The following is a 27,913-nucleotide window of genomic DNA, read 5'->3' as shown; positions in this document are numbered from 1 at the left end:
TGGGACATAGACAGGGAAGTGACTTCAGAGGGTAAGGAAGAAGGGAGCAGACATCTTCAGGGTTAACTGGCCACCTTAGTTATTACAAAGGGAAAATGTATATTTCAGACTCTTCTGTATTGTAACTGTCACCAGCCCGTGGAGTGCTGGTCTAGTAGTCCCCAGCACATGTAAGGCACTTTAATGATGTGTGTGGGGGTGTCTTTTAGTAATCTGACATGCCAACCATCACAACAACAGCTCGCTGATCCCAAGGGGAGTCCTGTACCCGAATAGAACGACCTGGGAAATCCTCAGGCTCCCCGCTGTCTCAGCCCGGTTATGGGCCTTGGTCATGCCTCTGAACCGCCCTGATACCCAAGGCAGTGTAAAGACAGGGCCCTGGAGCCAGAAGCCACTTCCTGCAGTTCCTTCACCCCAGTGAAAGTTCTCTCTTGCCAGAACCCGACTAGGCAACTTTGGACCCACAGCCATACAGTGGGAGCAGGGGAGGAGGGGAAGCTCACCTCAGGATCCCTGGTGTCAGGTTTATTGCTAGAGGTCAAAGACTGCCATCACCTCAGATCCTCAAGGCTTTCTCCAGTGAGTCATCTTGCTGGCTTTTCAAACTTATCTATGTAGAGGGTTTAAAAGAAGGGTAACTTTTGCAGAGTCTGTGGAATTTATTTGGGTCATGAAAGCCTCAAGAGTTGGTTCTCAGGGGCTGGTCTGGTGGCTGAGTGGATAAGTTCACATGCTCTGCTTCGGTGGCCTGGGGTTCACTGGTTCAGATCCTGGGTGTGGACCTAGCACTGCTTATCAAGCCATGCTGTGGCGGCATCCCGCATGGAAGAATTAGAAAACGACTTACAACTGTGATATACAACTATGTACTGGGGCTCTGGGGAGAAGAAAATGGAAAAAAAGAGGAAGATTGGCAACAGATGTTAGCTCAGGGCCAAACTTCCTCAAAAAAAAAAGGTTGATTCTGCTCAGACTTGGGAGTGGGGTGTGTGTGCTGAGATGACACAAGTGCTTTACCAAGTAGGAGCATAAATGCAGAAAGGTTGCTCTCTGGTGGGACTGACAAAAATTGCAGAACTGGAGATTCCAGGAAAAATGAAGACAAATTTTAAATCAGATTCCTATTTTTGTACTTGGAGAATGTGTGAAGGGATCCTGGCCTTCCTCTTGTCCCTAAGGAGACCTGGTCAAGAAGACCTTGACTGAATTCCTTGCCTTTCTCCAGTTAGTCTTGTGTGCGTCTGTGTGTGTGTGTTATGGTGTTTGCATGGTGATTTCCTTTAAAAAGACTTCAGTATTAAAAGTTCCAGACCCAGGTGCAATGCATGTGGAGGGGGAGGTTTCACTGTACCAACAAGCAATGCTCGGACACTGACTACCCAGAGACAGCATCAGATTCTACGGATTGAGAGCTCAGTCCTACAAAACTGTGCCCCCCTTCAGTTACCAATCACAAACCTAGGTTTTTACAGATTGGTAGTTCTCACAACCCCCTCCCTCGGTCCCATTAATTTGCTAGAATGGCTCACAGAACTTAGGAAACCCGTTTACTCACTAGATCACCAGTTTATTATAGAAAGATATAACTCAGGAACAGCCAGATGCAAGAGATGCATACAGGACAGCATGGGGAAGGGGTGCAGAGCCTCCAAGCCCTCTGAGCACGCCACTCTCCTCTCCCTGCATCTGCACGTGTTCACCAGCCCGGAAGCTCTCCGAGCCCTGGCCCTTTGGGTTTTTATGGAAGCTTCATTACATAGGCATGATGGATTACATCACCAACCATTAGGATTGATTCAACCTGCAGCCACTCTCTCCCTCCTTGGAGGTCAGGGGATTGGGACTGAAGTTCCAACCCTCTAATCATATGGTTGGTTCCCCTGGCAACCAGCCCCCATCCCTGAGTGTGGTCCAAAAGTCACTCATTAACATAACAAAAGATGCCTTTAAGGCTCTCATCCCTTAGGAAATTCCAAGGGTTTTAGAATCTCTGTGCCAGAAATGAGGATGGAGACCAAATACTGTATATATTTTTTATTATAAATCACAATATTGATGAAGATCAAGGCTGCCCCAGGAGAGAAGTCCAAGGCATCCTGCCCTACATACTGATCTATATCATCCTCTGGGAAGCACAGGACGTCCTGACTTAATCCGATCTGATTCCTGTCTAAAGTTATAGGACCACCCAATAACCAGACCCCACCTACACTGACACCATTTTAATGACTCTTTTTACTTACTCTTTCCTTTGTCTTGTAAAGAGATAACTCACATACCTATGCCTTAAATTTGGCCCTCCCCTCAACCCATGTTTGCAGCTCTTACTGCCCATGGGTCCTGTCCCCATGCTATTCCATGCTATTCTCTGAATAAAAGAGGACTACTCCAGACCTTGAGAGTCCAAGAAATCTTTCTTTCGACTCCTTGACTCACTGAGCTCACATCAGTGTCACAAATATAAACAGTATAAGTTTTAATCTACACCTTTGGGGGGTTTGGTAGCATGTGAAGTACATTTACTGGGGTCAACACTCCAGAGCTGGTTAAGGCAGTTGGTTACAAAGATTGAACAGGCCCAAGATTCCTGCAAGTCCTGCAGTCTAATGTCTCAGAGTTGTGCTGGAGGTTTGCAGTCTATTGGTTGTATGATGTTCCATTTCAGGGGCGCTCGGCCACCTCATCCAGCTGTAAGGGTTGGATCTGCCGTTGGAACATGTATCAGCCTCTGAGAGACCCTTTCACAAGAGAGCTAAGTGGGACTGCCTGCTCCCAAACAGCAAGAACGGCTTATATGGCTGTTTTGCTTCTCTTTGCTAATAAATATCACATGCTTCAAAGCATTTGGTGTAATGCTTGCTTTCAGTATAATCTACCAGCAGTTAGTGAGGTTGTGGAAAAGGGGACACACAATCTCCCAAATTCGTCAGGATAACTGATGATTGCTGAACAGCCAAACTGGCTCAGATCAGTTGGCAACATTCTGTGTGTCTCCCTCTTCCCCATTCATCTGTCGAGGAATTACCAAACTCTACCACGCTCCTGCCTGCCTTCTGTCATTGGGCTGGACAGGATGAGTGAGGAGAGATGCTGAAACAGAAGGGCTCTGGAGCCTGAGGGCTTCCTACGAATTGAGGAGAGAGAGTGGGGTGACCACGACTTCCAGTGTTTTTGGTGGTACTGTAGTCCTCCCTTATCCTCAGTTTTGCTTTCCACCATTTCAGTGACCCGCAGTCAAATGCAGTCTGAAAATACTAAACTGAAAATTCCAGAAATAAGTTTAAAATTTCTCCTGTTCTGAGTAGCATGAAGAAATCTCATGCTATCAGGCTCTGTCCTGCCTGGGACATGAACCATCCCTTTGTCCAGCGTATCCATGCTGTATATGCTACCCACCTATTAGTCACTGAGTAGCCATCTGGGTTGTCAGAGCGACTGTCCTGGTATCACAGTGCTTGGGTTCAAGTAACCCTTATTTACTTAACGGCCCCAAAGCCAACTTTATTATTATTTACTGTTGTTAATCTCTCACTATACATAATTTATGAATTACACTTTACCGTAGGTACGTATGTTTAGGAAAAAACCTAGTATACATAGGGTTTGGTATTATTGTTACTGCACAAAAATGGGATGCTTCTACCTGATGAACATAAAAAAGCCAATTAATTATGGCACCAGCTTTTGGGAAGAGAAATTAGCTTTATTCTGAGATGGGTCTGGAGGGAGATGGGGGTGTGTGGCCCCAGATCTGTCTCTCTGATTCAGGATTTGGGGTGAAATTTAAGAGGTTAGGGAGCACGGGCTGGGATGCAGAAAGGCTGGTGGGACAGGCTTTGATTGGTGGGCTTCACGCATTTATGGTAAGGTTCCAAACATTTATGGTAAGGTTCTAACAGTTTATGGTGAGGTTCTAAACATTTATGATGAGATTCCAAACACTTACGATGAGGTTCTAAACATATATCATGAGATTCTAAACACTTATGATGAGGTTCTAAACATTTATGATGAGGTGGGGAAGGGATTTTAACACTGGACCTTCCTGAATGACGGACCCCTCGCTTCCGATAAGAGTCTGACTTTTAAGTTCCGGTCATCTCCCAGTCCTTTGGTTCTGCGGGGAGGAGAATCTTTGATTCTATGGTCATTTCAGGTTAAGATTTCTTCTTCCGTGCATGCTCTGGCTATGTGACTTTGTAAATTTTCTGGAAGACAATTTCTTAATCACTCTGCTGATAAGAGATGGGTCTGTTTGAACTGGCTCTAAATGGGCTGGTGGTTATGTTGTGTGCTGGTTCCGGCATCCACCAGGAGGTTTTGGAACACATCCCACCCTCAGATAAGGGGGACCACTGTAGTGCTGGAGGTGGGGGGGGGGGCGCAGGCAGGGCAAGTGGTTTCGGTTTGATGACAGGTCTTGGGCAGGAGCATTTGATGAGAGAATTTGGAGGATACCTGCTCACTAAGGGAGAAGCGTAGGGAGAAGCAGAATGATGGAGCTCTAGAGAGAGTTGGGAATGCAGGAGAGGAAAAATAATTTTCCCTCTACCCTCTAGATTCTTGGCTGAGACCCACCCCTGTAGTAAAAGAAAGATTAACAGGAGAAAAACAAACAGAAGTTTAATAACACATATACCTTCTGTATACATGAGAGATACCCAGGCTGAGTAATTCCTCAAAATGGCCCAAGCCACCCACCACCTTAAATACCACCTCCAGCTAAAGACAAAAGAAGATGTTGGGGGGGAGGGGGGCAGGGGTGGTGATGGGAGGTTTTCAGGCAAAGCACAGTACACAACAGTAAGGTTGTAATGCAGATTTAATCTGCTGCCTTCTCCATTGATGAGAATTTCTAGAGATTTACCGTCCTTCTCTTCCTGGCGCAGAGAGGGAGACACCCTTACAAACGGAGATTTCCTTTCTAAATGCAAATGTCTCTTACAAAGGGTAACTTCTCAGTTTTCAGAGCTTCTCCTGTGTCTGCCGTTTCTTAAAATTAATGAGCCTAAAATAACCTTTATGCCGAAGAGTCAGATTTTGGCCTGGCAAATTCTGCTCCCCTTCAGGGAAGACAGGCTGCAGGCACTGGGCCTGGGTTGCCAAGGTGCAGTGGGATCCTGTGAATTCCTTTATTTGGCCACCTGGGTGGAAGGAGGGGCAGCAGTGAATTTTCAGAGGGGGTCCACCAGGGGCCGGCCCTCAAATCCTTGTTCATTCACTCAAACAGGCTGGAAGAGTGTGGACGCGCCGGGAAGACAGAGGCGCAGAACCACAGATTCCTGCCTTCAGGAAGCTCACGGCCTGGCGGCGGAGACATACGTCAATCAAACAGTCTCACAACTTTTTGCAAAACTACAGGGGCAGACATTTGGAGATGGAGCTTCTGGCACTGTGAGATGTAGGACCGGGGAAGCGACGGGAGCTTGGCGGTGGGACAGGGTTGTGCTCTTCTCCAGTGGCCCGGCGGGGCGGCGCTGGTCCTCCACCCGGCGGACGCGCGCTCCGGAAGAGCCACCGCGGGGGCGGGGGCCGGGGGTCTGGGGCCTGGGGCCGGGGCGGGGGGCGCGCGCGCACCTGCTCGGCGGGCTGGACTGGCGGGTCGCGCGGGGCGGCCGAGGCTGCGTGGCCGCGGGCCCTCCGGCCTCGCGGCGGCCCCGCCGTGGGGGGGCGCTGCCTCCTCCCGGGCGGCTGGGGGCGCTGCGGCCGAGCGGCGGGGGGCGCTGCCTCCTCCGGGACGGCGGGGGGCGCTGCGGGCCGGGCGGCCGGGGCGGCCCGGGCCGGCGCGGCGAGTGGCGCGGCGGATGGAGAGTCTGGCCGCGGCCGGCGGCGCCGCCTCCTCGTCGGGCCGGGCACGGCGGGCCGGGGCCTTTGTGTGAGGCGGCGGCGGCGATGGTGCTCGGGCCCCGCGGAGCCGGGTAAGCGCGGCCCGGCCGACGGCTGCCCTGGCCGAGGCCCGACCCCGGCCGGCCTTTCTCTCGCTCGCGCCGGGCTCCCTCCCGCCCGTTCCCCTCGGCCGGCCCATCCTCCCGGCCGGCCCCGCCGCCCATCCCTTCGGTGCCCGGTCGGCCCCGCGCCCCGCTGCGTGCCCGCCCCCGCCCCCGCCCCGAGTCGCCTGGGGCACCCCCCCTGTTTGGGGAGGGACCGAGGGCTCGGTGCCCCCCAGCTGGAGTGCCCCAGCCCGACGCAGCGCCCTTGCCCCCGGATTCGACCCTCCAGAGGGGAGACCGCGGCGCCGCGGGATTGTTGGGGTGCCTTCTCTGAAGTTCCGAGTCTGCGCGCCTCCCGCCCCCGCTCAGGCTGCCGGGTCGCCCGACCTGCTGGCCGTTGATGGGTGGCCGCCAGGACCCGGGAGATGCTGGGCTGGTACCCAGCGATGCTCAGAAGCTGCCTGGGCCCCAGCAAAAGTCGGGAGTTAGTAGAATGTGCTGAGGGTGAGAGGGGGCTGTGTTTTGCAGGGCGAGTCGTGAGACTGAATGAAAGTGCAGCTAGCTAGTCTTCCTAAGGCCTGCAGGACTGGCAAGGGGGAAAGTGGTAGAGAGCAAGCCTGCTGGAGTCTGATCTCTAATTAGATGCCTTCTTATGGTGTCAAGTAAATCTCTTAGTTCTGGTCAGCGTAAGCAGAAATCCCAAAAAGGGTGGGAGAAAGAAAGAAAGCTTATTTAAGTGATATTAAATACCACGGGTGTGTTCTGGTTTGCTTTACTTCTTTGGCTTCTCAGTGTTTTGACTTCATCCACAGCGTACAGAGAATGTGGTCCAGCAGTAGCTGCATGGCTCGGGGTAATGGAGAGAGGAGAGAATAGGTAGGGAGAGAGGGAAGGCAAGAATGAGCAAGAGGTGTATTTAGGGACCGAAAGGACACAGCAATGATAGAAAACTAAAAGATGGAGCATCCTTATCTTTTCCTCAGTAGCTAATGGAGCTTTGGTAATTGTGTTCGAGTGTGTGGTTTACGGTGTTTGGCATCGGAAGGAAGAGAATATACTCTGTGAGCTAGGAGGGCTTGTATTCGGGATCGATCAGGAATTAATCTGAGGGACGTTGGAGCCAGTTGCTCTGGCGGTGAGGTGTAGGATCGGGTCTGAGAGCATGTCTCTGGCTTGGCTCTGAGGCGCTAACTTCTGTCCAACCAGGCCGGCAACCTCTCTCACTGACTCTGAAAGACCAAGCTATCAGGTGTTTCTCACTACTTTTCTATTTTGTTATGGCAGCTCTGGCTTTGGGAGAATGCAGGGAGAGAGGTCATTGCCCCAGCCGACTGGAGCAGCTCTCCATGTCCATTCACACCCGCTCCCCGCCTGGCCCTGGAAGCACTCTGACTGGCGGTGTTTTCTCTTGCAGAGCTCCTCACTTGCAGGAATGTGTTTGGCCATCCATCTTTTCCTTTTGCTGTCCACAGGTTAACTGTGCTGGTAAGGAGGCAACCTTATAGGAGCTGCTAAGATGGGCATGAGGATCAAACTGCAAAGCACCAACCACCCCAACAACCTGCTGAAGGAGCTCAACAAGTGCCGGCTCTCAGAGACCATGTGCGATGTCACCATTGTGGTGGGAAGCCGCTCCTTCCCGGCCCACAAAGCTGTGCTGGCCTGCGCGGCTGGCTACTTCCAGAACCTCTTTCTGAATACTGGGCTTGATGCTGCCAGGACCTATGTCGTGGACTTCATTACCCCCGCCAACTTTGAGAAGATTCTGAGCTTTGTCTACACATCAGAGCTCTTCACGGACCTGATCAATGTTGGGGTCATCTACGAGGTAGCTGAGCGTCTGGGTATGGAGGACCTCCTCCGGGCCTGTCACTCCACTTTTCCTGACCTGGAGAGCACTGCTGTGGCCAAGCCCCTGACTGGCACCAGTGAGAGCCACGCTGGTACCCTGAGTTGTAGTGCAGCAGAACCCCCTCAGCCCCTTGGGGAACTCCGGGGCACTGGGGAGCACTTGGGTCCTGATAGAAACTATGTGTTACCTAGTGATGCTGGAGGGAGCTATAAAGAGGAAGAGAGAAATCTTACCAGTGACACTAATCATAGTCTGCCTCTGCCACAGCAGCCACTGCCACCAAAGACAGAAGACCATGATGCCCCTGCTTCTTTCCCGTCTGTTCCTAGTGTGGTGACGCAGCCAATCCTAGGCACTGTCAGCATGGGCATCCAGACCAGCGCGAGCTCCTGCCAGCCGTACAAAGTTCAGAGCAATGGAGACTTCAGTAAAAACAGTTTCTTCACCCCTGACAATGCAATAGACATTACCACTGGGACCAACTCTTGTCTGAGCAATAGCGACCACTCCAGAGATCCAGGCTTTGGGCAGATGGATGAGCTCCAGCTGGAGGACCTTGGGGATGATGACTTGCAGTTTGAAGACCCTACCGAGGAGATAGGCACAGCTGAGGAGGTGATTGAGCTGAGCGACGACAGTGAGGACGAGCTAACTTTTGGAGAGAATGACAACCGAGAGAATAAAGCCATGCCCTGCCAGGTGTGCAAGAAAGTTCTAGAGCCTAACATTCAACTGATCCGACAGCATGCTCGGGACCATGTGGACCTGCTGACAGGCAACTGCAAGGTCTGTGAGACCCACTTCCAGGATCGAAACTCCCGGGTGACCCATGTTCTGTCCCACATTGGTATTTTCCTCTTCTCCTGCGACATGTGTGAAACTAAGTTCTTTACCCAGTGGCAGCTCACCTTCCACCGGCGGGATGGAATATTTGAGAACAACATCATTGTCCACCCTAATGATCCCCTGCCTGGGAAGTTGGGTCTCTTTTCAGGGACAGCCTCTGTAGAGTTGAAATGTGCCGCCTGTGGGAAGGCATTGGCCAAAGATTTCCACGTAGTTCGGGGCCACATCCTTGACCATCTAAACTTGAAGGGCCAGGCCTGCAGCGTCTGTGACCAGCGCCACCTCAACCTCTGCAGCCTCATGTGGCACACGCTCTCCCATCTCGGCATTTCGGTCTTCTCCTGCTCTGTCTGTGCGAATAGCTTTGTGGACTGGCATCTCCTGGAGAAGCACATGGCTGTGCACCAAAGCCTGGAAGATGCCCTCTTCCGCTGCCACTTGTGCAGCCAGAGCTTCAAGTCAGAGGCTGCCTATCGCTACCACGTCAGTCAGCACAAATGCAACAGTGGTCTTGACGCGCGACCTGGTTTTGGGCTACAGCACCCAGCTCTCCAGAAACGGAAGCTGCCAGCAGAGGAGTACCTGGGTGAGGAGCTGGCTCTGCAGGGCCAACCTGGGAACAGCAAGTATAACTGCAAGGTCTGTGGCAAAAGGTTTGCCCACACAAGCGAGTTCAACTACCACCGACGGATCCACACGGGCGAGAAGCCCTACCAGTGTAAGGTGTGCCACAAATTCTTCCGAGGCCGCTCGACTATCAAGTGCCACCTCAAGACACACTCGGGGGCCCTCATGTACCGTTGCACGGTCTGTGGCCACTACAGCTCCACCCTGAACCTCATGAGCAAGCACGTTGGTGTGCACAAAGGCAGCCTGCCGCCCGACTTCACCATCGAGCAGACATTCATGTACATTATTCATTCCAAAGAGGCGGACAAGAACCCGGACAGCTGACTGGGTCCCAGCAGAGCCGGGGGAGCTCCCAGGCGGCAGCCAGGACATTGGCTTTCTAGTGGCCGTTGGTCCCTCCCCAGCTGAAGTTCCAATTTTGCCTTGCTACGACTTCTGTTCTGTTTTGTGTTAAAAGAAGAAAAAAGAAGAAATAGCACATGAGCTGTTACTGTTCTTGAGAAGCAACGGCCCTATCATGTTTACCTCCTTACCTGTTCTTGCCCACGAAGGGCTGTGTTTTTGATTCTTTTGGGGCTGGTTTGGGGATCTCGTCAGGCAGTTGGTGTTGACTAGATCCCTTTCCCCAGCCTCTCAAGTTTTAGTTTACTGATAGGTTTATGCTGCTAAGAACCCAACCAGTAGCCTCACTAAATAGAGGAGGTGGAGAGAGGTTTTCACTGTGGCTATTACCATCAGACCTCCCGCTGGGACACCTGCTCCGAGAGAGATCTGGGGAATGTGGTCATCTGGAAAAGACGAGTCAGCAGGGCAGCTTGCTTTGGGTTCCAGGCCCAGCCCTCAGCCCTCAGCAGGGAAGGGGCCTCGGAGATGGAGGTGCCTGCTGGTTTCACGGCTCTAATCTGCTGAGTGGACAGTAAAATCTTTTGGCAGCTAGATCCAAACTGGGGACAAAGCTTTCTGTTTAGGTCAGAAAGCTTTGGGATGAATCCTTGCTAGCTGGGAGAGGTGTCCTGCAGGGCCGCCAGGAGTGGCAGCCTGGATGGACGGGAACAGAGGCTTCTCTTTTCTCCTCAATTCCAAAGAAACACGATTGCATGGAGTGATGGCCCAGGACGTCAGCTCTTCCCTGTGGGGCAAAGAGGACAGGGAGCCACTGTGATATAGTTGTTTGTCATCTGGCCACCTCCATCGACCTTGAGTTCCCTGGTGGAGAGGTGGGGATGTCTCTGACAGCAGCAGCCTTGCCTTAATTTACATCCAGTCTCCCACCTTAGAAGTCTAGTCTAGATGAGAAAAGCCCATGAGGTGGTGAAGTGGTGGACTGTGAGCCCTTCAGGATTAAAGGGACCCCTCGAGTAACTGGTGGTGTGTAGCCAGATGTGCGTTCTGTCTGTCCCAGGCAGATGACCTGTTGTTTACTTTGTGTTAACTGGGCGGGAGCTTTGGCAGCTCACCTTTGATCTGCTGGAATTTACCCTGATCTGTCATTGCATGGCCACCAGGGGGCGCCGTTGGATGGCTGCTGGTTTGGGCGCTCCCCAGGTGGCCAGGGGATGAGTCTGCCCAGTCCAGGGGGCTGGTTGGCTCCATTCTTGGTTGGCTTTTGAGGAGGTCTTGCCCAAAGAAGGTTTGAGGGAGAAGGCCCTCGGCTCCCGCATGCTCACAAGGTGGCACCGCAGTCACTCATACTACCTCACCCTGCTCCGGTGAGCTCTGGGAGTCCTGGCCTCCGCCCTGACGCTGCCCCTGGTGGGACTCGGCAGCACCCCGGGCTGTTTCACAAGCAAGTGGTTTTAATGAACTCACAGAGCCTCTTTGGACGTTATATTTATTTATTTTTGTTGTTGTATGCATATTACTCAGCATCTCGTTTGGATAAGAGACTTTAGGAAAATGAGTTTCTCCCCAGCAAGTAGCCATATTCCGGTGGATAGTGCGGGCCAGAGATGAGGGAAACGGGGTAGAACTAGGGGAGACCGTGTCAAGCCTCGAAACAAGCAGATTCTTTTCTTTCTTTCCAGATTGTCTCTTGCAGAATAAACCCAGGGAACCCCTTAGGTAATGGATGTAAGTTCTGAGAAGTTGGGGCTTGTTAAATTCCTAGGCCTTTCAACTCCGTTCCATCCTGTGATTGAGTAGATTGGGGACTGGGATGAGGGGATCAAGTCACCTGAAGGACCTTTCTGCTGTTTTCCCATCCTTCCTGGACTGGGGAAGCTGTATTAAGACCCACAGGCAGGCGGAGCTGTGCCCCGGTGGGCCTGCTGCTGCTCGCCCGGCCCCAAGGTGATGATGCCTCCGAGTCAGATGGAGTGCACCGCTCCCTGGTCGGATGACATTACGTGAAGGGACTTGTACAAGTGGCCACCTTTCACCCTCTAAACGCAACTTGTGGAATGTTCCCTCGGGACATTCTTGTCAGGAAAGTAGCGCTGAGGCTTCATCCCTGACTGGCGCACGCTGACCATTAGGAATTTAAGAAGGAAAATGTGTGGAACGCTGTGGTCCACGAAGCCACCGAGGCCTGAGTGACCCCTCGCAGGCTGGGTGAGGACTGCTGTTTGAATGGCCGGGCTTGAGAGAGGCCAAACAATAGCAGAGAATGGATCAGTGTGCTGGAGAAACGCTTCTCCTTAACAGAGGGTGTCAGGGATGCTGGGTAGTCTGTATACTTAACCTGAAACTGTGAAGTTTTCCCTTTTTGCCAGTAAACCAAAAAGCAAATCCTTGAAACTCTGCCCCTGAAACACTAAACAAAAACCTGCACCCCCGATCCTCCGGAGGCCAGGGGGCTGGAGAGGGTAGCCGGGCTGGCTGCAGTCAGACAGTCGCAGGGTCAGCAGCTCATGTGGCTCACTGACCAAACCCTGTTCCTCCGCGTGTCCCTCACGTTCAGGCCTGACCCTCCCTCTGTGTGGAGTCGGGTTGGCTGCCTCTGCCCCCAGCTCACCCTTTTCCGAACTTTTACTTGAAACGCTAGACAGGTGAAGGGCACCCTAGGATACCTGGTGGAAGGCATTCATTTTATTTTGAGTTTTTAATTTTTCAACCTTCTGTTCATTTGATCTTAATGCCACTGAGGCCCTGGAGCCCCGTTGAGCACTGTCTCCTGCTGTATTGTTCCCAGGTTCTGTTTGACCCTTAAATGTCTTCACCTTTTTCCCCTTTTATCTTGTTCTGTACTCAGGACTGGCTACACAATTTGCAGAGCCCTTTGTTTAAAAATTATTAAGAAATTTCCAGATGGTGACTATAGAGCGTTAAACCAAGCACAAGGCCATTCCCAATGTGTCTCCTGAGGGAAAAGGGTAATGCTTTCCGGCATGCTGGTGTAAACAGCGGAGGCTGCTTGTGGCCAGAGGAGGGGGTCAGTGTCCCGGCACTCCCAGCACCCTCAGCAAAGCTCTGCTGTGCCCTAGTATTTGTTCCTAAACTGTAAGACTCCGTGGAGTCTCTATAGTTCATGGCTAGTTGGGGAGAAAGGAGGTGGGGTCCAGCCAAGGTGACCCCCAAGAACCAGGAAATGGGTCAAAGTTCATTTTGACTTTCTTCTCCCCATCTGTCAGCACCCTTTGGTCTCCAGGACAAGGCTTTGGGCTTAAATACCTTCTCCCCAGTCAGGTTTTGCTACTGATGAATTTTCTTCCACTTCTAGCCTCCTGCTGTGCTCTGTTCCCCAGACTACTCAACTCATAATGAATTTACATCCCTTTGTAGGTGGGCACTGATTTTTTTGGCATGGGAGTGGGCTGTGTGGCGAAGTCTGTGCCCTTCTGGGGGTCCTCACATGTCCTTTGTCCTAATCCTGCACTGAATGAGCCAGGAAGCAGGGCACACAGTGTTCTTTTCAATGTGATCCTCATCGTAAACTTAACATCAGAATGAAAATGAACCTTTTGATTTTGACGTTTCTTTAACACCCCTGTCTACCCTCTCACCTCTACTAGCTAAAGTCTCTTATGAAACAGAGAAGAGTTATTGACGTCTAACTCCTTCCATTAAATTAAGAAGTACTGACCTCCTAATATTTAAGTGTTTACTATCTATTGCTGTAAAGTTTTGTATATTTTGTAAACTTTTTTTCCCAAATAGTAGATGTTTAAATCGTTGTACATCTGATTCTTTTATATTCCATTGTTCAGCACAAAGTGTGGTTTTTATTTAGAATAAAAAAAGGACATTTGAAATGGGAGGGAATTCTTTTCCTATTTACTGTCACATGCTCGTCCCTCGCGCTCAGAGCCTCGGGGCTGTCGCCCTTCCAGAAGCAGCATTCTCTCAGCAGATGCCAGAGTTCTATCAGCATGTTTTCCTTTCCTGGAGCTGGAATTCCCCAGGTTGACATGTTTTTAGTGGGAAATATGTCTGACCCAACCTTTCAGGGGAAACATCCCTGAGGCGATCTGTTGGCCCAAAGAGAGCAGTGGGACTCTGCTAATGTCTAGTTAGACTAGAGAGTTGGCCACAAATTGTCTTGCCAATGCCATTTAATTGACTGTGATGTGGTACGTTGGAGAGGAGAGAAGCAGACTCATGAGGTTGGCAACATGTACCCCCACAGGGGAGACAGACCTCTAGTAATGAGGGGTGGTTCGGCCCCCGTCGGTGCTCAGTGAATGCTGGCTGGGCAGCCGTGCTGCAGTTAGCGCAGACAGTTCTCTCTCCTCCCAAGGCCCTAAGGAAGCGTTCGCGCCACCAGGGCGATAACTGGTCACCAGAGTGAAATCCGTGAGGCGAGCAGGATCTTGGGGAAGTGGCCTCTGAGGTAACCTGGGATGAGCCAGAGGTATAAAATTGGACTTCCTTTAGGAAACTTCTGGAGCCTGAGTCAGAGGAGGCAGTGATATGGGCATCAGGTCTTGGCTTGGTTTTTATGTGGACACAAGGACGGAAAGTCTTTAATGCATTTTCTACCTTGTGGGTTAAGCCCTTGCTGCCACCCCCAGTTCCCACCTGCACTCTCCTGGGTGAGAGGCCCTCCGCTCTGCCACCGAGTGGCTGTGTGTAGCTTAAGCCCCTTTCAGGTTTGGGCCCAGTGGGCGGGGGGATTATGGATACAGATTTCCCTCCGTGCTCCTGACAAACGGGTGCAGACACGGTGGGAGTGCATGTTTAATGCACCTGCTGAACGGATATCCTGGTAGGTTCTAAGAGCAGAGGAGACAGGCTCCAGGTCAGTGTGTGGTTGCTCCAGGTTAGACACTGCAGCCGTCCAGAGCACGTGAGCAGGCCAGAGGCCCTCAGTGTTTATGTCCACAAGCCTTTCCCTCTCCACAGGCAGGATTAAGAGGCCAAGGACTTGGAACTGGTGGACTGGGACCAGTTCTTAGGATTTTACTTCAGTCAGAGGTCTTCATGGACACGATCCCGGTTTCCCAAACTGATAAATGACCTTTTCCAGAAGACCTACTAGTTAACAAGAGGTCTTCTTTTCCTATCTATAGGACAAGTGTTAACAGAAGTAAGTTGCCAGACAGGAAAGTTATGGAAAGATTTGGCCAGGGAGGAGGAAGTCTAAGGGTGAGAAGAGCTGACTTAGTTCTCGCAGGGGACAAAAGCTCGTGGACACCATCTGTCAGTGCCTGCTGCTGGCTGTCCCAAGGTCTGCTCCCAGAATAGGTGTCTCGATATTTTCCTCTGATCTGGAGAGAAAGGGAGGGGCAGGGTGGATTTTGGATAGCATCTCTTCTGAGAAGTCTGGAAATGTCCTAGATCCAAAGCAGGGAGGAGATGGGCTGTGGGGAGTGTTGACTCTGGGACAGCTCCTCTGCTCTGGGTGGAGGGGAGCAGGGTGGCTGAAGGGGAGAGTGTCAGGAAAGGGGAGGAAATGGAGCCATTTCCTGGATGGGGGGCGGAGAACCATCCTGCCAACCCAGCTGCAAGGTGCCTGTCTCAGGCCCCACCGCCTCCTGTCCCCACCCCGTCCATTTCTCATATCTCTGGGGTTACACTGCTGGGAACATCCTGCTGAGGCCTCCTGGTTCCTTGGCCTCTGGCTTCTGTCCCCACAGCCTGCATGGTGTGCAGGGAGATCAACAAGCACGCAGACGTGAAAGGAAAGTTTTGTGAGGTCCCATGGACCTTGCTGTCTCCGGCCAGGGCGATTTCTGAAATGAGGGCATCTACTTTCTGCTGGGCATCTCTTTAGCCTTCGCTCCCTTCCCAATCCTGCCTGCAAGGGCGGGGTTTTCACACATCCAGAGTCATGGCTGTCTCTTTTATTTATGTCACCTTTTTTCCTGCATGTCTCCCTTAGACACAAAGACCGAGACAAATAGTACACCCCCAAGGACCTGTTCTCTCTCCCTCCCTGTCCCTTCTCCCCCTCCCCACCCCAATATTTTAAGACATACTCAAAATTGACCACGAGTGCTCTGACCCTCCCCCGCACATCTCTCACCTACACCTCCAGTTTTTAATTCACTGATGGAGGCGGCTGGAATCTGCCTCAGCTGGCTGTAGAGTTCGAGGAGCAGGGATGGATGAGGTATTTGGTGCCTGGAAGTTCAGGTTAGGGTGGCCTGCTGCAGTGGGCTGCATGTCCTCCTTGGTGATGACGATGGAGTGCTGAGTGGAGGAGGAGGAAGAGGAAGCGTGTCTGCCCTCCCTGGCCTGGACCTTGGGGAGGTAATGGACCACAGCATTCAGCAACCGGCCCCGGAAGCTTGGGCTGAGAAAGTTGTAAAGGATGGGGTTGACGACACAGTGGAGCATGGAGAAGCAATCAATGATGTCATAGAAGAAGTAGAGCAGGTGGGTCAGGTAGCAGTGGAGGGAGACGTGGGTCCCATGCAGTGTGAGCAGCAGCAGGGTCACGTGGTAGGGCAGCCAGCAGATGACAAAGACAGCTACGTAGGCACACACCAGCAGGCAGTGGCGTCGGCCCTCCGGCCATCCTGCCTTCTGAAGCCGGCAGGCCATCAGCACATTGAAGACTGCGATGAGAGGGAAGGGCAGCAGGAAGCCCAGGACAGTGCTTGACAAGGCCACCGCCAGGGCCCACGTGCTGTATGTTTCAAAGGGTGCCAGGAAGAGGCACATGGGCTCAGAGCTCTCCACCAGCTGGATGTGGACCACCTCGGGTAGTGGGATGATGGCCGAGAGGACCCAGACGCCTGCACACACTGCCCGCCTCACTTTATGCTGGTGGCGCTGCCAGGAGGGAGAGGAGTTGGTGAGGGTGACGTAGCGGTCAACACTGAGGCACACCAGGAAGAAGATGCTGCTGTACATGTTGGTAAAGTAGAAGTAGTGAGTGAAGCGGCAGAAGAAGTTGCCCCAGAGCCAGGTGTAGTCCAGTGTGACCTCCAGCATCCACACGGGCAGAGACAGGACGATGCCCAGGTCTGCTACGGCCATGTTAAGGATGTAGAGGCTCAGCAGCCCCGCCTGGCCCGAGCAGCGCCAGTTGACACATATCACCAGGATGTTCTCCACCAGCCCAACCACGAAGATGGCCAGGTAGAGGACAAAGAGGACCACTCGCTTGGTGTTCTCGTCAAGCTCCATTTCGCACTCGGGCAGAGTGTGGTTGAAGAAGTGGAGCAGTTCGTTCCAATTGTGGATCTCTTCAAGGTCGCTGGTGGGCGCGGTGGTGAAGCCCTCAGAGGGGCCTGGCCCCACGCTGGGCATGACTGACATCAGGACCAGCAAACGCCTAATGGGGAGAAGAGAGGGTTGGAAGAAAAACGAGACCTCTAAAGCAGCCTTATGTCCCCAAAGCAGCGGGCCACAGGGGCCATGAGGCTTTGGGGAAAGATTCTTGGTGTGGAGAGGCAAGAAGGGAAGCTTAGCCCTCGAACTGTGGATAAATAGTAAACAACTCCCTTGTCAGCTTTGACGCAAGAGCAGAGATGCCTTGTTAAGGGGCCTCAGTGATGGGAAAGACCAGAACTGTTTGTGTCCAACCAGATTTCTTCCCAGCTGGCCAGTCCCATCCACTCCCAAGTGCCAGGTGGGCTCCAACATTCATTCCTCTCCTGGCGCTTCCCCCCTTGGCCCTTTCACACGGGCCTGCTGAGGGGCTCTTGCTCCATCTTGCCATTTGGGCTATGGATGTGGGACACTTGCACGCACACACACACACTCTCACCACCCCACCCCCACCCCGAATTCATCCCTGAGAACATCTGTGGAACAGGCAGGAAAGCCAGTTGTCTCCAAGCCCTGATTCCCTTCTTCCCTGGGAGGACGACACTAACCTGACTTTCTGTCGGGAGCACCTCCAGTCCTGGAGGGCCAGCGGGTCTGGGCTGCTGCAGAGCTGTGAGGAGTCTGGAGGGATGGTGGCCGTGGCGCCGGCCTTGCTGCGGGCTTTGGGGCCGCCCTTCTCATCCAGGAAGCAGTATCACTGGCTGAAGCTCGGTGGGAGAGGGTCAGGGTTTTTCCTGCCTTCCCCCAATCCAGTTAGAGGGGAAGTCACAGCAAAAGACCCACTGTGGCAGGAAGGAGTCAGGCTGCAAGCGTTAAAACCCAGACTCCTCACTCTAGCTGTGCGAGTTTACCTCTTTCAGCCTCACTTCTCTCCTCTGCAAAATTCAAAATGGGACAGTAATAGTATTTACTATCGGGGTGTTGTGAGAATTAAATGAGCCATCAAGGCAAAATGCTTAGCACAGGGCTGGCCTGTGGTACACGTTTTACACACGCATGTGTTTTCCACGCTCTAAATCTGCTTGGAATCCCAGTCTCCCTTGTCTGTCTTGATTCCTACTGAAGCAGAAAAGGATGGGGGTGGGAGGGCTAAAATAAATGTGAAAATCAGTCAGACTTGTAACCGCCCTGGCCCTTCCCCTGCTGGCTCACACGCACCTGCTGCCCTTCTGCCCAGCCGCTCTTTGCCATCTGAGGTGAGGAGGGAGAGGAAAGACTGGATGTGGGGTGGCGGAGGGGGCTGTGTCAGCTTCAGGGGGACTCCTGGGTGCGCAGGAGAACAGCGTCCTTCCCCTCCCACTGCATGGTACTTCTCCTTGTGAAGTGTGGCCGAGTGTGGCAGAGAGACAGAGAGACAGAGAGACACACAGAGAGTGTTACTGGGCTTCCCCGCCCCCCGCAGGCCATAGGGTGAGGCTCGAAGCCCGTGGATTTGTGTTGTTGGTGACCACCTTGTGTCAGCGGGCCTTCCTGCTTCTCAGAGCACTTTCGCTCAGTTAGCCATTTGATCCCTGAGGCACCCCTGTGGGGAGGAAGGATGGGCTTCCTTTTCCTCTGTGAGGCCCAGAGAGGTTACCTGTCTCACGCAAGCCACACTGCACAGATGGCAGAGCCACCTGCAGCTGGGTCTACATTTTGTGGGCTTTAGGGCCAAAGGTATGTTGGCTGGAGGGAATTAGGTATATAAATTTAATCAAGGTGAAATTCCCATAACAATATTAACTCTTTTAAAGGATACGATTCAGTGGTGTCTGGTCATTCATATTGTTGTGCAACCAGCCCCTCTATCTAGCTCCGAAAATTTGCATCACCCCAAAGAACCCCACACTCATTAGGTGCTCACTCCCATTCCCTTCTTCCTCCAGCCCCTGGCCACCATCATTCTGCTTTCTGTCTCCGTGGATTTGCTTATTATGGATATTTAATATAAATTGGATCATACAATGTGTGACCTTTGTGTCTGTTTTTTTCAATTAAATATTTTTGAGGTTCATCTGCTTTGTAGCATGTATCTGTGCTCTATTCCTTTTTATGGCTGAGTAATATTCCATTGCATGGATATACCACATTTTGTTTATCCATTCGACGATGGGATTTTTTTTCAAGTTTGCTAATTAATTTTTTTATTGTGGTAAAATAAACATAACATCAAATTTATCAGTTTAGCTTTTTTTTTTCAGGAAGATTGGCCCTGAGCTAACATCTGTTGCCAATCTTCCTTTTTTTTTTTTCTCTTCAATGTCCTAGTACATAGTTGTATATCTTAGTTGTAGGTCATTCTAGCTCTTCTATGTGGGATGCCACCTCAGCGTGGCTTGATGAGCGGTGTGTAGGTCCGTGCCCAGGATCTGAACTGGGCAGCCAAAGTGGAGCGTGTGAACTTACCTACTCAGCCACGCGGCCAGCCCCACATTTTAGCTAGTTTTAAGTATGCAATTCAGTAGAATTAAGTACATTCACATTGGTGTGCAACCCTCACCACCAACCATCACCGTGGGAAGGAATATTTTTAATTTTCCAGTTTTCTTAAAGCCTCCTATAGAAAAACTGTTTCTCTACTCACAGCATTTCTGACACCAAATGTGTGGGGTTTTCTCCTCCATGCCAACCAATTTTCCAACTCTCCGGACACCAACTGAGTGTCCTATCATTTAAATCCGTTCTGACACCAACCACCTGGAGTTAGTGTCAAACTCCACAGGTTGAAGGGCTCAGTCCCACAAGATTGTCCTCAATTAGGCGTCAGTCGCAAGCAGTGGGTCCCCAGGATACCCACACTTCTGTCCAACATGGCTACAAAGTTGGGGGTTCCCACAGCACCCCCTCAGTTTCAATACTTTGCTGGAACAGCTCACAAAACTCAAGGAAACATTTCCTTGTGTTTACTGTTTTATCATAAAGGATACAAATGAACAGCCAGATGAAGCGGTACATACGATGAGGTCAGGAAGGGTCCTGAGCTTCTGTCCCCATGGAGTTGGGGTGCACCACCCTCCTGGCATGTGAATGCATTTACCAACCCAGAAGCTCTCTGAACCTCATAGTTTAGGGATTTTGATGGAGGCTTCATCATGTAGGCATGGTTGGTTATTAATCTCCAGTCCCTTTCCTCTTTCTGGAGGATGTGGAGTGAAACTGAAGTTCTAAGCTTCTAATCAAGGCTTGGTCTTTCTAGTGACCAGCCCCATCCTGAAGCCATCAGGAGCCCACTGAGAGTCGCCCCATTAGAACAGGAGATGCTCCTTTCACCCAGGAGATTCTAAGGGTTTTAGGAGCTCTGCATATGATGCTCCTATCACCCCCATCACTCAGGAAATTACAAGGGTTTTAGGACTCTGTGTCAGGAACCGGAGGCAGAGACCAAGTATATATTGCCTATTATGTCACACCTCTACTCACATGTCAGACCATTCCTAGGTTAAGAAATCCGTCACGATGAGCTATGACGATGTAAAATGTGGTTAACTTTGATTTTTCACAGTTCTACTCTCTCTCTTTAGGATCTCTGTTTCTATCTTATGGATATCTTTTCTCAGTTAGCAGCCTTCTGAGAATTTTTCCTTCCTTCTCTTTTGCCATTGACCCATGCAGAAGGAGGCTCTACTAGATAAGCATCCTCCAGGAAGAGGCTGGTTCTGGTCTCTTTTCACATGGACCACACATCCTGACCCATGGCCATTTCCGTTCCTCCCAAGACTGCACTTTAGCAGCTCATGTCTCCTGGGTCTCTGAATGTTCCACCTCAGGACCTTTGCCCTCCCATGTGGAGACGTCACCCCCTGCAGCCTCACCTGCACCTGCTTCCCACTCCCCACGCCCTCACGTCACCCAATGTGTATTTGCAGCAAGAGGAAGTGATGGCAATTCCTTCTGGCAGAAGCACAGAGGGAAGCTGCTCCCTCAGGAAGAAATAAGTGAAAGCTCTGCAGTTTTCACTTGGGGGATTTTCTCTGAAGGGAGGAGGGAAGCAGCTGGAAAGAGAGAGACTGGGAGGAGGGGAAAGACGGAAGGGTAGGAGCCCAGGCTCCTTGCCAACTGAGCAGGAGGAGAGGGGCAAACAGCTTTGCTCCAAGAACAGGAGCAGCAGCAGCGAAACAATTCCTGGAAATTTACTCTTTCTCCTTCCTCCCCCTCCTCTTTTTTTTTTTTTCCTTAAAAAGACAATGTAGACAAGATGTTGTGATTAACAATCAGAAAGGAAGGAAGGCAGCAGGGAGGAGTTATTGGGAGGCACAGATAAAGGCAGGCAGCTTCCCAGGGAGAGATGGGGGCCTGGGGCTTATGCCTGGACCTGGAGAAGGGGCGGGTGGGCTGTTCTGAGAATGCCCCTGCTTGCCTGGCCTGTGCGGCTGAGGACCCTACTTTGTGTGGCAAGGGCAGGTGGATGATGGATAGGTCAAGGCTGAAGAGTTTGGCAATAATTGCACTCTCATCTCCAGCCTGAGCTTCCAGAAGGTCACTGAGTTTGGAAGCCAAGGCCAGCCACAGAAGTCACGCTGTCCTCCTGCCACGGCTTCCCCACGCCAGGGAGGCAGCCTTGTCTGCCCAGCAGCACTAGATAAGGGGCTCCTTAGGCTCCCCAAAGAAGGATGTGGCCCAGCGACCTTGTCCTTGGCCCTGCTCAGCTTTTTCCTGCTTGCTGACTCTTCACCTAGACACACTGGAGATAACCTTGGGGACCAGACCCGGCGTTGACACCTTGTTGCATCACTTAGTAGCTGTGTGACTCTGGGCAAGTCACTTTACCTTTCTGAGTCTCAGTTTCTTTTTAAGTAAAGTGAGGATAATGATGCTCCCTTCACAGGGCTGTTGTGTAGGATACATGAGATAATAAATGTCAGGTGCTTGGCATAAGCATGCTCTTTTCCAGTTCTTGGGGATGAGGAAGAAGAGATCCCTTCCTGTGGAACTGACCTGGAGATACCTCTCCCTAGTCTTACCACCACCAGCCACTTTTCATCTGAAGTGGATCAACACTAGCTTCTTCTTTTATTTCGTTGTCTGGCGTTGTGTTTCTGACATAGAAGGTCAAGAACCCCCCCTCCCCCACCAATGCCACTATGAATTACCACACGAGGGATGTAGTAATAGTATCAGCTGACATTTATTGAATACTCGTCGTCTGCCAGTTGTGATTGCAAGAGGCGCTACATGCAAGATCTCCCTTAATCCTCATAACAACCTAACAAGGTGGATACTATCACAGACAAGGAAACTGAGGCAAAGAGAGGTTAAGCCACTCGCCTGAGTTGCACTGCTAGTAGTCCAGCAAACTCTTATTACAGGGATTCTTGACCTGGATTACTGGCTCCTAACAGCTTTAAAGACTGAGGAGTAAATACAAAATCCCATCTGTTGTGTTAAGTCATTTTTATGGGGCTTAGAGCCTCCCTTAGATTCCCAAAGGGGTCCATGGTGTCCAAAAGGTTAAAAATGACACCCTAGAAAAGCTTCTCAGGAACAAGGGCTAAAATAGAAAAGTGGAGTAGAGCGGACACCTCCATGGAAGTGACTCAGCCTTGGGAATTCTGGGAAATTTCTTGCGTGAGGGAGAAGTCCCTTACTCAGAGGCTGAGAGAAGCAAGGGATGATCTGGGGAGGGGTTTGAGAAAGGGAAGGTGAATTGTCTTTGCTTCCCAGTCCTCATTCCTTCCCCAAGGTGAAGGACAACTGTGTCCTCTCTGATTTCCCAAGACAATATGTGTGTGTGTGTGTGTGTGTGTGTGTGTGTGGTGCAACATTAGTCTAAAGAAGAAGAAGCTTGGAGAGACTGATAGAGACTGGAAGGGTCCCAGGTACAATTCCCCAAGGAAACTGGCACCACGCAACAGCCTCCCAGTGTGCCACAGCTCTTCCCCTCCTTCAGGTTCCTAGCCCTACCCTAGTTTCTGTTCTTCCCTCAAATCCCCCACCTCCTTATCCCCAGCAACTCCCCTGGGTCTCTGTAGGGGTGCTGACAGTTGTTTGCTGAGTCCAGATTTATTCCATTTCTACTAACTTTTTTTGAGCACCTAATGTGTGCTGGACAGAAATTCCCCTTGAATTCTCCAGTGCTTCCTGAGGCCCTGACTTCCTAAGGTCTCACCATTTTGATGACAACACGTGGATTCTTAGACTGTGAAAATTAGAGTTGAGACGACCCACTGAAGTTGTCTTGATTCTCCTCCCTCTATAAAGATGAGAGAAATGGAGGCTTTGGGAAATCTCACATTGCTGGACAATTTGAGAAACACAGGTGAAAAAGGTGATGAAGCAGGATGTTGCAGTGTCATCCACCTCAACATTCATCCATCTCTGTTAGACGCTGGGCACTGCCAGGGGCTGGAAATATAAAAATGATGAGACTCAGTCCATGCCCTCCAGGGTCTCTGAGTCATCATTGCTCTGGTGTTCAGCACAATCAGGCACAGTGCATGTTGCTTCGTTAAAATAAAATCATTGCTTCAGGCTTAACCTGGGACTTTTGGATTTCTACAATTTCTCCTTCCCCAAAACAATGATTGTTAAGCCATTTTGTAGTTCCTTGGGGAAAGGTGTTCAAGAGGTTTGGGCCTATCTCCAGGAGCCTTCTCCAGAGTCTCAGGGAACTGTGGACTGGTTAGGTCTCTGATTTCTGCTAGCTCTTCCTGAAGGACATAAACCACTGATGCTGCCTGCAGGGCTCCACCTGGGCTCCCCTGAAGGGCATTGCCTCAATGAAAAGAGAACCATGTTGACAAAGAGGTCCAATGAAACACAGCCTCAGAGTCCCTCAGAGCCTCCACACACCTCACTCCCCTCCCAGGCCCTCTTTTCCTGGAGAAGGGGCCTGGTCCAGTTGGGTGGATGTGAGCAGGAACTGGAGCCCAATCCAGACAGAGCCACTGAGGTGCCATGAGGAAGCTGCCCCACTTACCAACTCTGTTCCACTGGCTGCTCCACTCCCTTTTATGAAATGATGTCCTCCACCTCACCCTGAAACCCCTCCAGGGACAGCTGTTGTGGGGTCTAGTCTCTAGTCCTTTCTTTAGTCTCCTGAGGGGGCAGCTCCCTCCTCCTCTCCATCATCACCTGAGACAAACTGAACTACTATCTTTCCAATTATTGGGGTCTACAGCCCTCCCTGCTTGGGTGAGGTTTAGGGCACTGTGTCTGTTAGTTCCTCTTCAAGTCATCTGTGCCTGAGTCATCTGGATTCTGGATATGTGTCTGGGCAGGAGGGGCAGAGGACAGTGTAACCAGGCGCCCAGGGGACTCCTGGGGACAGGGCCTCTTCATGGAGTTAAAATGTTACCACACAAAGATGGGGTTCTCCTACCCAGTGAGCATAAAATACCAATTATTATGGCATAAGTTTCTGAGAAAAAACAAGGCTTTATCACAAGATTAATCTGCAAGTAGACAGGAGGCATAAGCTCTCAGATCTATGCCCCTGATTTAAGATTTGGGGCAAAATTTAAGGGATAAGAGAAGACAGGCTGGTACATGGAAATGCTAGTGGAGCAAGTTTTTATTGGAGGGCTTTAAGCATTTGTGGTAAGCTTTTAAACATTTATGGTAAGGTGTGGAAGGGGTTTTAACACTGGATCTTCCTAGACAATGGACCCCTCACCTCTGATGAGAGTCTGACTTTCAAGTTCTGGTCATGTCCCGGTCCTTTGGTTCCATCAGGGGGAGAATCTTTGGTTCTGGTTCATTTCAGGTCAAGACTTCCTCTTCTGTGAATGCTCTGCCTACGGGACTTTGCAAGTTTTCTGAAAAAATAACTCTCAATTACTCTGTTGATAAGATGGGGTCAGTTTGGACTGGTCCTAGAGGGCCTGTGGTTACAAATCCCCCATTTTTGTTGTTCATTCCTCAATCTTGAGGAATGAGGCCATCTATAGGGTGATGGCTGTGCTAACTTCTTCCTGCTGATAAGGGACATATGTTGTTCCATCTCATTGAACTAGACTCTTAGTAAGGTGGTGATACAGACAGGCTTCCAAAGTTAGGTCTATATTGTGTAAGCAAGTAACTAGGTATTTAATAAGAAGCATTTCTAGAGAAACAAAAAGAAAAACAAGGTTAATGGTTGGAGCAAATTATAAACCAATTTCTGTGCCTAGGGGACAGCCAGTCAAGAAGACTTCTAGATGTCAGGATCAAAATATCTTTTGCAGTTTGAAATGTCTCTGATGATGTCATTGTGTGTTTAGGTATCTTTCTGAGTGGCTTACACAACAATAGGCATGCCTCTTTCTTAAGTTTATCAAGTTGTCCAGTTTCAATTTGCAGGGCTTCAGGAAAAAGGGTGGTTTCAGTTCTCAGTGAATCCAAATGAAAATGAGGGAAAAAATTGTAAACGTTAGTTTGGAGATTTGTAGCCAGACATTTGAGGAGACTAGGAGAATTCAGATTCCAGTCAAGGAAAATTATCCTTTTAAGAGAGAGAAAACCAAATTCTAATTTTTGTACCAGCTTACTTTTGATATTAAAGCATTCACTTAATTAAATTTATTTTAATCTTAACCAATTTAACCACTCACAAAACTCTTTACTCAGGGTTCCTCTTACACAAACTTCTTTAACTTTCTTTTTACATTCAGAATTTGTCCCATACTTTCTGTCTTCCCTCCTAGTACTTTAGGACAAATTTATCTTTCTTAACAAAACAAACAAAAATATCCCCTTTCTTTAAGTCTTCTTTACTGAAAACATACATCTTACTTTTCTTAATTTTTGTATATTGGCATCCTACGAACTGGCAGATCGACAAATACTGTCTAGAAACGTGTCCTTTCTCATAGAAAGCTTCTCAGCATGGCACAAAGCATGTTTATCAATAAAACCCAAGTATTTTTCCAATTTCTCTGTAATACAAAGCCAAAGGCAGGTAAATCTATGTTTAGCAATTAATATCTAATATTATATATTATGTGGAAATGACCTAAAACAAACTTTATCATTTAACTCAATTTAGCAAAACTCTAAGATTTCAAGTCGTCAAAAGATTTTGAAGTTATTTTAGGTACATTCATCATAACATACAATTATTATTATTTTTATTTTTAAATATTGACACCTGGGCTAACAACTCTTGCCAATCTTTTTCTTCTTCTTCTTCTTCTTCTCCTTCTCCTTCTCCTTCTCCTTCTCCTTCTCCTTCTCCTTCTCCTTCTCCTTCTCCTTCTCCTTCTCCTTCTCCTTCTCCTTCTCCTTCTCCTTCTCCTTCTCCTTCTCCTTCTCCTTCTCCTTCTCCTTCTCCTTCTCCTTCTCCTTCTCCTTCTCCTTCTCCTTCTCCTTCTCCTTCTCCTTCTTCTTCTTCTTCTTCTTCTCCTCCCCAAAGCCACCTAGTACATAGTTGTGTATTCTAGTTGTAGATCCTTCTGGTTGTGCTATGTGGGATGCCACCTCAGCATGGCCTGATGAGAGGTGTCATGTCCATGACCAGGATCTGAACCAGTGAAACCCCGGGCCGCTGAAGCAGAGTGCATGAACTTAACCACTTGGCTACAGGGCCAGGCCCCAATTATTGTTAAAAAGTTCACCCAACACTTTTATTTTTTCCACATCTATTTACTTTACTTGTTCCCAACAATTATTTAGATTGCCAACAAAACTTCATGAGACATTAGACAAAATTAGCTATCATTCTAAGTTATTTTTGCTCACAAGTTTTGTAACAGAGATAACATGTATGTATCATAGTCAATGCTGATAACTCTGAAAACATGTTTATTTTAATCAAATCAAGAAATTTAAATAAGCTTTCACTTACGAAAGATTATTTTATATCATGTTAACTTAAAAGACATTTGGGTTAGTTTCCATTACATTTATGTAAGTGTTTACTTTAAGCCAATCAAATAGAGCTCTTCTACGAACTATACCATTCAGAGGGGGAAAAATTACACACACACACATATATATATAGACATATGTAGACACACATGCACAGATACTACACAGCTAGTATTTTAAAATTACTGCCATGGATCAGATACAGTAACACAAAGCTCCCTTTTCCACTTTTTTCCTTCAGTCTTAGGAACTGGTGATAGGTTACATAACAGTTCCCAGGAGAGGCCACCAGCTTTTCAGGATAACAGAAATGGATGGAATCTGAACTGCCTCTAGAGTTGCATTTCCAGTTTTGCAAAATTTGTAAGTTGAGAACAGTTGCTCTTAATTCCTCAGAAATTTGGGTTGTAACTTAAATGACAATATAGGTCGGTCTTCTTATCCAACTACATCATCCTAATTTGCTTCTTTCCCTCTGAGTGCTTAGTTTTATTTTAACTTAGGGAAGAAGGCCTAAAAATTTTCTTATCAGGCTCTGAATATCAGCTTTCAGTTTGGCTGAATTTCTGACCATAAGTTGCTAAATCCTTTCAAATATCTTGTGAAGTTTCAGCCAGGACAAAGAGTAACGATACCTGGCAGTATTAAAGAACTCTAGTGGTCTTTAACAGTGGTTTCCCAGAAAAATCTCTCAGTCTTGTTAACTCTGGGAGGGGCTCATTTTGGGCCTTCCTTCAAAGGTAGATTATGAGCTGTCTGTAAAGCCACAACCTAATAAGCTTTTCTTTTAGGTACCTTTTATAACTTAATTTTTTCTTTTTGCAACAAAACTTTCAATAAGGTTACTTTGGAATTTTTAAGTCTGCTTTTGAGTGCACTTTTAAATGATCTTATCTAATCAGAATACTTCTTCTAACAGCCAATGCAATTCCCCTGAGGCTGGCAGCAGCTTGGTAGGACACTTAGCTGCAAAAAAGAGTGCAACCTGCATTTCTGTCCAACCATTTCTGACCCCAAAACGGGGTGCAACCACATTTTTGTCTAACCACATTTTTGTCCAACCACATTTTGAGACCCTCATGATTTTCAAGTGACGCTCTCAGGACATGAAACAATCTTAGTAAGATCTTGCAGTTCTTTGTAAATATTTACAGCTTCCAGAACATTTAAGTTTTGAGCAATTGTGCCAGAAGGTGATGCATTAGACTTTTTAAAGATTAAATATTTTCCTTGC

General features: G+C 49.5%; 2 protein-coding genes across 3 annotated transcripts; one reads left to right on the top strand and one right to left on the bottom strand.

The window, feature by feature from the left end:
- The first annotated feature begins 5,749 nt into the window (after positions 1 to 5,749).
- On the top strand, positions 5,750 to 13,451 carry ZBTB39 (zinc finger and BTB domain containing 39). Its single transcript, XM_070619638.1, has 2 exons — positions 5,750 to 5,921; positions 7,406 to 13,451. The coding sequence occupies exon 2, from the start codon at positions 7,450 to 7,452 to the stop codon at positions 9,583 to 9,585; it is 2,136 nt and encodes a 711-aa protein (XP_070475739.1). The 5' UTR covers positions 5,750 to 5,921; positions 7,406 to 7,449; the 3' UTR covers positions 9,586 to 13,451.
- GPR182 (G protein-coupled receptor 182) lies at positions 13,402 to 19,760 on the bottom strand. Of its 2 annotated transcripts, XM_008540569.2 has the most exons (4): positions 19,481 to 19,730; positions 17,466 to 17,792; positions 15,665 to 16,921; positions 13,402 to 14,906 (listed from the first exon to the last, which is right to left on the bottom strand). In XM_008540569.2, exon 3 carries the CDS (start codon positions 16,903 to 16,905, stop codon positions 15,685 to 15,687), a length of 1,221 nt encoding a protein of 406 aa, XP_008538791.1. In that variant the 5' UTR covers positions 16,906 to 16,921; positions 17,466 to 17,792; positions 19,481 to 19,730; the 3' UTR covers positions 13,402 to 14,906; positions 15,665 to 15,684. The 2 variants fall into 2 exon arrangements, with proteins under 2 accessions (XP_008538791.1, XP_070475740.1); XM_070619639.1 differs by lacking the exon at positions 13,402 to 14,906 and having other exon boundaries at positions 15,468 to 16,921; positions 19,481 to 19,760.
- Positions 19,761 to 27,913: the final 8,153 nt, after the last annotated feature.

Source organism: Equus przewalskii, chromosome 5 (assembly GCF_037783145.1).
Source record: "Equus przewalskii isolate Varuska chromosome 5, EquPr2, whole genome shotgun sequence".
NCBI classification, from domain to species: Eukaryota; Metazoa; Chordata; class Mammalia; order Perissodactyla; family Equidae; genus Equus; species Equus przewalskii.
This window is presented reverse-complemented; position numbering and strand designations above follow the sequence as displayed.